Source organism: Drosophila tropicalis, unplaced genomic scaffold (assembly GCF_018151085.1).
Source record: "Drosophila tropicalis isolate 14030-0801.00 unplaced genomic scaffold, ASM1815108v1 contig_158, whole genome shotgun sequence".
Taxonomy (NCBI): Eukaryota; Metazoa; Arthropoda; class Insecta; order Diptera; family Drosophilidae; genus Drosophila; species Drosophila tropicalis.
Window position 1 is genome coordinate 13,202,188 of NW_027172602.1, and position 10,850 is coordinate 13,213,037.

A 10,850-nucleotide genomic window follows, 5' to 3' on the forward strand; every position below is an offset into this window, starting at 1 on the left:
TGGTCGGTCCCCATTACCCGCCTCCCCCTCTCCATCCCACCCTTTATCTCTCAGCGTGTGTGTATATGAAATGCCATAAGCGTAGAACAGATTTCTTACTCTATAGAAGGATATCGCTAATGACCGGGGTGGTTGGTGAGGAGGATGCACCCCCCCCCATAATTTCTTTTAGTTGATTATGCCAAATACCCCCTCCTTCAACGACGCCACTGAATTTGGAGTCCAGGCACTTTTCTACCTTCTGTTTCTTTGCCTTCTTCTGCGACTTCTTCTGCCTCTTCTTCTTCTTCTTGTTCGTCTTGTTTTGTTTTTACGTTATTTATGCGCTTCGTTCATTTCGTTCACGTTCGACTACAAAACAGAAATTGACTCAAATTGACGACGACGACAACGACGATGACGACGACGACGGCCCCAGTCCCAGTCCCAATCCCCATCCCCATCACCCTTTTGCTCTCCTTTACCTATCCCTTTTTCCAATGCAACCGCACGAAAGAATGCCGCCGTTAACTAGCCCTGGACCAAGGCACAAAAAGGAAGACCAAAGAAGAAACACCTGAAGCTTATGGTGTGTGTGTGTGTGCGAGTGTGTGTGTGTGTGGATACCTGCAAATGAAGTTGAAGACGAAGCCAAAACTTCCAGCTTCGCATTAAAAGTCAGCACAAGCAAAGCGAAAACAGGCACACAGGATCCAAGAAATTCCATTTCTTGGAAAAGTTAATAAAAGTTTTGCCTTCGCGTTCGCCTTGCCCTTTCCCACATCCCATACCAACCATCCATCTATCCCATGCCTTACTGAGATGTTGTTGTTGTTGTTGCTGTTTTTTTTTATATGGTCAGTGCGCATTTTTATGCGCCCCTTGAAGCTTTAGGCGGCGGCGACAGTGGCAACGGCGGCCCAATGTCTGACCAGAGGCATTGCGACTCCGTCTCCGTCTCCGTCTCTGGCTCCTTCTCCTTCTCCAACCCCAAACTGGGAGTGCGAGTGCCTGGGACATCGTTACTTCGGTTTATCCATGACTTTAGCTTTGGGCCAGGCCGCTTTCTTTTCTAAGAAGAACTATGCATTAGGCGCCTCAGTTCGCTTCGGTTCGTAGTTAACTGGAATTGGGCTCCAGCAGATCGTGCAACGATCGCAAAAAAAAAACGCCAAGAAAACGCGATTTTTTTTAATGTTGCATTGGAAATCGTTAATATTGGAATGGGTTTTCTCTCGTTATGTTGTTGTTGTTCGTGTTTTTTCGAATTCTAGGGATTTTTTTTGTTTAGGTGAGATTTTAGTTATCACACCGGAACATCTTTCAACGGGATGCAATGTGATCAGATCGATGATTAACCCATCTCGACTTTGATCTAATCGTTCAGTTCAGTTTAGGTTATCCCCCCAATGCGAGATTACATATTACATTCATTAGGGCTTCTAAAAAACAACAACAAAAATGGCTTCGATTCAAGATTAATGCACACACGCCTGCAATAGCAATCAAACCTCGTGATCGTGATCCGAGATACATAATCGTCGTCTCTTGTTGTTGTCCGGGATCGGGTCAGAGAGAGAGAGAGAGAGAGACTTGGACTTGGACTTGGACTTGGACTTGGCAACAGCTTGCGTAACCGCCATCACTGACTCAACTCAAGTCCAAAACAAACGTGATTAACCCACGTGTATTAGGCTAAGATCGTGAAAGAGAGAGGTGATTAGAGTTAGAGTGAGTGTTTAACTAACCGAAGAGAACTGCTCGATGATGATGATGCATTAGTAGCACTTACTCTATCTATACATATAGCCACATAGTTTCGCATAGACCCAGTTTGCCTTTGTTTGATGTTATCGCCTGATAAGGCCTCTCGTTAGTCAGTCAATATGATTATTACACCACCGACATTCCCATGCTTTATACGTACGTACCTCACAATACACATATCAAAATAATTGAAATAACAATCCTATTGTTCTATATAAATATATATTACTTATCTGAAAATGATTTCTTTTTGCTTTGAAATACATATGTATGTATAAAGGTGAACTTTGTCACGTATATCTTATCTACACTTGGGTATCTTATAGATCTAGAATCAATATGGCAAAATTGTATCTTTAACTGAATTAATCACTTATGTTTACCAAGTAATTGCATTTGCCAATTCTATATACAGATCTCGAAATTCTTTAGAACTACGTTTCCTCTTCGATGATGGATGGAAGGAGGGAAAGTGGTAGAAAACCTTCAAAGAAGTCCTGACCACAAAAAAAACCTAAGTAAATTATATATCGAATGATATGAATGATACAAATATAGTTGGTATATAGAAGAATGTCAAAACCGACTTTGGTTTCTTGAGCGCCGGGTCAGGTCCCCCTTCTGGTTCTAGAGTTTGATCGTTTGGTTTGTTTTAATGTCTCCAACAGTCTGTCTGTCTAGCGCTCGTTCTCTCTCTCTCTCTATCTTTCTCTCTCTGTGTTACCACTCACAATCAGTGGAGTGTGAGTGTTGTGTGGGCTTATTCAAACGCAGACAGCACGGCGGCAATGGTTGGCCAGGCCCCAGCCCTCAGTCCCTTAGCCCGTTTCCAGAAAGGCCTCGAAGACTTCAACTCCCAGCTTCCCCGGGCACCTTCTCCCCCTGCTCCCCATCGTTAGGCTCTCCATTATGGTATTGTAGCCTGAGCTGGATCGGATCGGATCGGATCATAAATGCCCAAGCACACAGGTCAACTGTTCGTTCCTCTTCAGTTTTCGATTGCCGCCGACGTCGCCGTTGTCGTTGTGCCCTTTCCCTGTTCCCTTTGGACCGATCGACTCGACCAAAATGATTTCTTTTCCAACTTTTTAATCAATTCATGTGTGTGTCTCTGTCCATCTCTGTCTCTCCCTCTCTCTCTGTGTGTGTGTGCATCTATTGTGTGTATAGTTTCTTTCGTTCTTTTTTTTCTCAATTTTTACGTTACCTTTTTATTATATTCAATTTTTCTCTCTTTGCCTGCGTCTTTCCGCTTTTTTTCCCCGAGTAGATTTTTTGTTTTGTTTTTTTTTTTTTTCGGTTTTGATAAATCGATTTAGAAGCCGACGGGTTCTAAAAAAAAAAGTGGAATTCTTTTGATTTTATTTTATTGTATGTATGTGAGTGTGTGTGTGTGAGTGTGTGTTTTTCTGGTATTTCATCGGCATATTTCTGTGCGTTACTTAGAAATGCAGCGAAGAAGCTAAAGGCGCTTGCCAGTCCAACTAAACCGATTCGTGTAGACTCCCAGACAATGCGTCGTCATCTAAAGTTGTTGGTCATGGGTGGAGGGGGGTGGCCAAAGGGGGGCCGAGCAACGAAAAGGAGCCCAAAAACAAAAAAGAAAGGGCGTTGGGCGTTTGCAATGTTGACGTGGGAATCTGTGCCGTGCCATGGCTAGAGATCCATCATGTAGCCTCAGTCTAGGTGATTCAATTGCCATTATAGCTTCTCTCTCTCTGTCTCTCTTTTGCTCGCTATCTACACACATTTCTAATTCTTGTGCAAAATAATGCAACAACAACAGCAACAACAAGAAGAAGCTATGAAACACATTTATTATTTATGAATTTGCATACACACGCAGAAGCAGCAGCCCACTGTTAGCACACGCACACGCACACACATACACACACGTGTATATCTCAAATACATAAAAGAGAGAGAGAGAGAGAGAAGACACCTCTGCATATGTGTTTCATTCATGAATTCCAGTTGATGGCGTCGACGGCGGCAACGAAGGAAGGAGACGACGACGACATCAGCTAGCAGCAGCGACAGCGCGCAGATTTTGTTCTTGTTGTTGTCGTTGTTGTTGTTGATTTCGTAGAAGAGGGAAAATTTTTCGTTTGTCATTTGCAACAAGTGCGGATGGTTCCTTTGCTCGCTGCTGTTGCTGCTTCTGATGCTGTTGTTGTTGCTGCATTTGCCCTTTTTGTCTTTGAAACTTTTAGACTGGGCGGCGACAACGTGAACAGAATGCAGCTCTCTGAGCTCTATCTATGTCTCTGCATGTGTGTGTGTGTTGTGCACCCACGGCCAACAAGAACAACTGCAATGAAAAACAATATCAAACAGAGTCGACTATGTCATACCCAGCCCTTGATCATCAGATTGAGAGAGAGACGGAGAGAGAGAGAGAGAGATATTCATGTGGTTATGCATTCTTAATCCTGGAATAACATTAGTGAAAGGAACAAACCCATTACTGAAGGTAAATCCAATCGGGTCCCCATTTAATGGGTATAAAAACGTCTGTACATAACAATGTGAAAAACATACATACATACATACATACATACACATGTACATACAAAAGGCCGTATAAAAAATAAAAGGAGGGAGAAAAAAAACCAAAACCAAAAAATAAATGCATTGCTCGTTGTCGCGTTGCATTGCACATTCAACAGTTGAACGCGCTGGCTGAACAAGAGAGAATGAGAATGAACGAGCAAGCAAAAGAGTGTGAGAGAGAGAGAGGGAGGGCGAGCAAGCAAGCAAGCTGGCGAGATATGGTTTATACTTGGCGCACCCCCCTTGGGCCAGTAATGCTCAACAAGTTCAACTGGCGATCTGTTGCGTCTGTTGCGTCTGTCCCGGCGACAGACAGGCAGAACGTTCGACCGAACGACAGGGCGTCGGTGGCGAATGACGGGGGCTGGGTTGGGCCCTAGTGCCAGAGTGTCTGGCAGCCACGACGACGACGGCAACGACAACGACGACTTCGACTCACTTATACAGATATAGACGCATGTGTGCCATATATGCAATACACACACAACGCGCGTGTGTGTGTGTGTGTGTGTATCTGTGTCTGAGTAAAAAAGTGGCGTTGCCAGGAAAATTGTAGCGCAAGTTAGCTTGCCGACCAAACGACCACAGGCCACAAAGCATACTTCGATGCTGTCGTTGTCTAAAAACGGCCGCAGCATAGTGGGGCAAATGCGGTATTCTAACCGTTTTCTAAGAATATGCATTTGAAAAAGAAGAGTGACAAGAGTTTCAAATGGTTTTGTTTGGAAATTAAACTTATGTATTGACAATGACAATAATCTGGAATTGGGAACTTTTTCATACCACTGTGGCCCAACAACGTTTCGAGTGGCTCAGCATACAGACGCAAATTGTCAGTTAGTCAGCATACACACAGATACACACTCTTGGTCGATGGGTGACGCATGGAGCAAGGGGAACGGATCGGGCAACGGAAAGGGGTAAGGGGAGAGCAATCGTTTTGGGTTCCGTCCCCATCTGTCCACAATGTCCGTCGACAACTCCACACCAGCAGCAGCGGCAGCAGCAGCAACGGCAACGGCAGCAACAATCGCAGCTAGAACGGGTCTCTCATATACACACACACACACACACACACACACAGAGAGAGACACAATACACGAGCGCAGACACCTCGCCATTGCCCGACGACGATTGTCGTCAGTTTGTCTGCAATGCTCAGCGCCGTGCTCGATTGTTGTTGTTGCTGCTGTTGTCTCGATACTCGTTCCCTGTTTCGGATGCAAACACACACATACACACACATACGCCACACACTCAAGTATGATAGAGGGAGGGAGACAGAGCGAGAGAGAGCGAACAAGCGGGCGGGCGAGAGAGCGAGCAAGAACGCGAGCGAGAGACTCAGACTCAGGCAGACAGAGACTGCAAGGCGTTCATTTCGACTGCATGTGTGTGAGTGAGTGAGTGAGCGAGCGAACGAGCGACACCGACACCGACACCTCAACTGAGCCACCAGTCTAGAACGTATCTTCGAACTAGAACGGCAGAGGCAAGAACAATTGAGTTTTGGATTCCTTGCCGTGCGGATCAACGCGAGTTATGAAAGCGCAGCAGCAGCACTCACAAGTCGTCAGTCAGTTAGTGGCAGCAGCACAGCGAGCAGCAAAGGCAAAAATAATACAATAATAATATACGAAATAAAAAAAGCCAACAGCGAAACAGAAAAACAGAAAAACAAGAAAAATTCACGCGAGTTTTTTGTAAAGAAGAAAAAGAGCAAAAAAAAAAAAACGAATTTTATTTTAAAGTTTACTTAATTATTATTTTTTTTCCTGTTGATTTCTCTGTGTTGTCGTCGTTGTAGTTGTTATTGTTGTTGTTGAATTTCTTCTACGTCCCCCCCCAACCGACCAACCGCCCGCCCGTTCAACACACATTAACACACACTCACACACATAAACAATCCAAAAAGCAAAAGCAACCCGGTCAAACGTTAACGTGTTGTTGTTGGTATTGGTCGATCGCGAGTTATGAAAGCGCAAGCGTCGTCGCAGCAGCAGCAGCAGCCAGCAACACCAGCAACAGCAACAACGCCAACAACAGCCACAGCCACAACACGCATGTGGCAACAAAACATAAATTTTAACAAAAAACACTAAAAGAATACTAAGAGAGAGAGAGATATATATACAAACAAACTTATTTAGAGAAATATATATATATACAAATAGTTATACTATATATTTTTGATATCAATATACAACGGACTAAACTAAAAACAATAATCAACAAGTATCAAAATGGATAACCCAAGCGAACAAAGTTCGTCGGCGACAACGTTATTGAGCTTAAATCATCATCATCATCATCAGCAGCAGCAGCAACATCATCATCATCAGAGCACCAAACGTGCCACAAAGGATGCCACAGTTTGTGTGGAGCCATCATCAAACACCACAGGTGGCAGTGGCAGCGGCAACAGCAACAGCAACGGAGGCGGTGGAGCAAGTCCCAAAATGGGCTCACGTCGCATCTTTACTCCACAATTTAAGCTACAAGTTTTGGAATCGTATCGCAACGACAACGATTGCAAGGGCAATCAACGGGCAACAGCCCGCAAATATAATATTCATCGCAGGCAAATACAGAAATGGTTGCAATGCGAACTAAATCTGCGATCATCAGTGGCCAACAATCATCATCAGCAACAGCAGCAGCAACAGCAGCAGCAGCAGCAGCAACAACAGCAGCAGCAACAACAACAATCGGTGGCAACAAATTCTGCGGTAAATGTGAAACCACATCCACAATTCCACAATACATTGGCCCATCACATGACGGTGGCCCATCATGCTGCAGCAGCCGCTCATCATGTCCATGCCCATGCCGCCCATCATGCCACACATCCGCATCCTCATCCCCATCATCCGCACCATCATCATCATCATCATGCGGCAATGGCCCATCACTTGTTGGCCAATGGCTTCCATCCACATCCACATGCCCTGGCCCTGGCCCACGTGCCAGTGGTGGGAGGACAGCAGCCGACGGCAGCAGTAGCACCACCACCACCACCGCCGACACTGCCACCACCAACATTGATGCCACAGCCAAGTGGCGATGGCCTTATTATCACCAATGGCAGTGCAAGTGCCTCACCCTCGTCGTCATCTGCCTCGACAGCCTCTCAGTTATCGGCTGCCAAAATCGTGGCAGTTGTTGCCGCTGTAGCCTTGGCCAATAGCAATAGCAACAGCACCAACACCAACACCACCGCAGCCGCCAGCACCACCAGCAGCAGTAGCAGTCCCTGCAACAGCAGCAGCAGCAGCAGCAGTAGCAGCAGCCACAGCACCGCCACAGCCAATACAGCAACAGTTGCCGCCGCCGCCACCACCAGCAGCAGCGCCAATACAACCACAACAACCACATCAAGTGCCAATACAATGCCATATCAACATCATCATAGTCCAGTTCAAGTGCCAAGCAATTCCCACATTCCCTATGCCGCCTATCACACATACCTGCCGTTGGCACCACCACCACCACACCAGCCGCATCCACATCCGCATGTTGCAGCCGATCTTGGATTGGAGCCACGCCTAAGTCTGGAATCAGCGCCCACTCCAGCGCCCATGGACTTGTCGCTGGGACGACGGCAACGACAGCAGCTCCACCACCAGCAACAGCAATTGGATGAGAAGCCATCATTGCCATCTGGTGTGGATTTATCGTATCGCAAGCGTAAGGTTCATACGGACGCCATGCAACCGGATAAGATGATCAAGTGCGAGCCCGATACCGAGAATGATGTCGATGTAGACATTGTCGATGTCGATGTCGAGACAGAGGCTGAGCAGGAGCACGAGCAGAAGATACTCAAGCAGCAGCAGCAGCCACAACAGATGTTGCCCTCGAAGCAAGTGAAACTATTCAAGCCCTATCTTTTGGATGAGGATGAAGCTGCCTCTGCTGCCGATGACGAGCAGGATGAGGATGAGGACGACACCGATGAGGCATCCAGTGTGGACAAGAAGCAACGCGAGCCCATCATATGGAGCAATCATCCATCGACATATCCAACAGCCGAACGCTTTCAAGCGCAGCCAGCTTCCTTCCTAGTGCAACAGCCATTTCCCGTTGCCGGGAGTCCTCCTCACCACCAGCACCACCAGCAGCAGCAGCAGCACCAGCAGTTTCATGGTGGAAACAGCAATTGCAGCACCGCCAGCAACAGCAACAGCAACAGTAGCACGCCCCAAACGGTCCTCATCAGTCCGCTCTCACCCACCGGTTTCTGTTGTCCCAAAGGATCGCCCGTCTCTGGCTACGAGAGCAGCTCATCCACCTACAGTGACAGTGCTAGCAGCGGAGGCGGTTGCGGCAGTGGCGAATACAGCCTCAATTTGCAGCTACATGCCGCCGTCTACAACGAGAATCTAATGTTGATGCAACATCATCATCAGCAGCAGCAGCAGCAGCAACAGCAGCAACATCGATCATCCCATTTGCAACGTTGGCTGGATCAGGAGGCGCTGGCCGCCGCCGCCGCAGCTGCTGCCGCTGCCGCATCAGTGGCTGCCACGCCCCTAATGCTGGCTCCAGCATCAGCCTCCGCCACCGCCGTCGGCAGCAACACCCCCCAGCCATAGTCCTCACCCCCCACCCTCACCTCACCATGGTGGCCTGAAGAAGAAAATATTTGCGATTCCTTTGAATTAATGCAAAATTTTCAATATATTTTTTTAATTAATTAATTATGTACTTCCATGCATATCAGCAATAAGCGAGAGCGAGACGGAGAGAGAGTAAAGTTAAAAAAAAACCCACCTTATTCATAAGAGAAGAAAATTTAATTATAATTTAAAATTTTTTTTTTTTGGTGTTTAAATTCTAAGAACAAATTAAGTTAAGTTTAATTTTTTTTCGTAATTTTTTTTTCGTAATTTTATTTTCTTGTCTTTAGAACTAAAAATAATGTGAAACAACAACAAAAAAATTGCAACTGAAAAAACTGAGACAAACGAAATACAAATCAATCGATTGTAAGAGTAAAGCTTTAAACACACACACACACACACACACACATACTTATATATTAATATTAAAACTAATTAAATGTGTAATGTTGGTTTTTTTTTTTTTTTTTTTTTTGAGAGAAAATTGAAAATTCTTGTGATATGAAAAAAAAAACTAACAAAATTTTAATAAATTGTTAAAAACTGAAAAAAAATAACAGAATTAAAGAATTATATACTATGAATATAAAAAATATATATACATACATATATCTAAATATATTTACAACAGAAAATTAAACAATTAATTATTATTATATACATAAATCTAAAAATATATATACAATATATTTATATACAAAAACTAAGAAAGAAAAACAAAAAAGAGAGAAAAACAACTTTTTTTTTTTTATTATTGATAAATTTATATTACAGTATTTTTATATATATATATATATATATGAAAAATTAAGGCAACTGCAAGATGAGAGAAAGAGAGAGAGAGAGAAACAAAAACAACAACAAACAAACAAAAAAATAATTAAATTAACAAAAACTTTAAAATTAAACTGGTTTAATTATTAACTACCAAATGTGGGCAAAACGGGGTGAGGGGGAGAGATGTCTCTCTCTCTCTTTTCCAAATGGGGCGTGGTCAAATCAAACATATATACTATATATATTCTGGATCTACGTTAACTGTGAAACTCGATTTATTCGAGGGATTTCACTTGAGCCTCTTCTTATCCTGCAATATCTACAAAAATCCTTAAGCCAAGAGGATCTGGCATCCGAAAGTCTTTCAGATCCATTATTCAGATCCGACATTCGAATAATTGGAGATGGAAAGGAAGGAAATTGGAAATTGAATCATATAGTTGTCCGATCTTATTGAAACTGGTTGCAGATAGTACAAAAGGACAATCAATTCGATCGATCCTTTGTATGTGGATCCTCTATATGCTATAGTAGTCTGATTCTTATTATGTTTGAAGATGAAGATTTGAATCTATTTTCGATATCTATATATACATATCAGATCCATCCGTGTACGATTTGTATATATATACATTTCCTTTTGATAATAGACGAATCTAAAAACTTAAAGATGTATATCCTGATCTAGAATATGCATATATATATACTCTATAATGAATTTAAAAAATTGTTCATTGTTTTTGTTACTATTTGGAATTGAGTAACACAAATGAACACACTACACACACACACACACACACACACACACACACACACACACACACACAGCTCTATAGATGATAAATATGGAATTTTTGCATAATTTGGCTTCTGATTTCATGATTATTGCATATGATATAGTCTATAAACATTTGAATAATGTCATTTAGACATATTTCCAGATCAGATGATATATCTTTAGGGTTTCAGGCGCCAATCTACCTTTACCAAGAGGAGGGAGGGTGGGGGGGAGGTCTCGTGTGTGTGTGTGTGTGTGTGTGCATTAGGTTCAAATAGTAGTTTTGGTCAATTTGCATGGCACATTTTGGATTTGTTACCGCAGCGGGGTATGACTAAGCCGCAAAATTCTATAATGGTTGGTATTTTTAAAAC

At 43.6% G+C, this 10,850-nt stretch overlaps 1 protein-coding gene across 1 annotated transcript; it reads left to right on the plus strand.

The window, feature by feature from the left end:
- Positions 1 to 5,811: 5,811 nt before the first annotated feature.
- On the plus strand, positions 5,812 to 9,377 carry brk (brinker). The gene has a single exon (XM_068301522.1). The coding sequence runs from the start codon at positions 6,543 to 6,545 to the stop codon at positions 8,892 to 8,894; it is 2,352 nt and encodes a 783-aa protein (XP_068157623.1). The 5' UTR covers positions 5,812 to 6,542; the 3' UTR covers positions 8,895 to 9,377.
- Positions 9,378 to 10,850: the final 1,473 nt, after the last annotated feature.

Excerpts from the sequence above, each read along its gene's own strand:
- brk (XM_068301522.1), top strand. The coding sequence starts at position 6,543 with ATGGATAACCCAAGCGAACAAAGTTCGTCGGCGACAACGTTATTGAGC.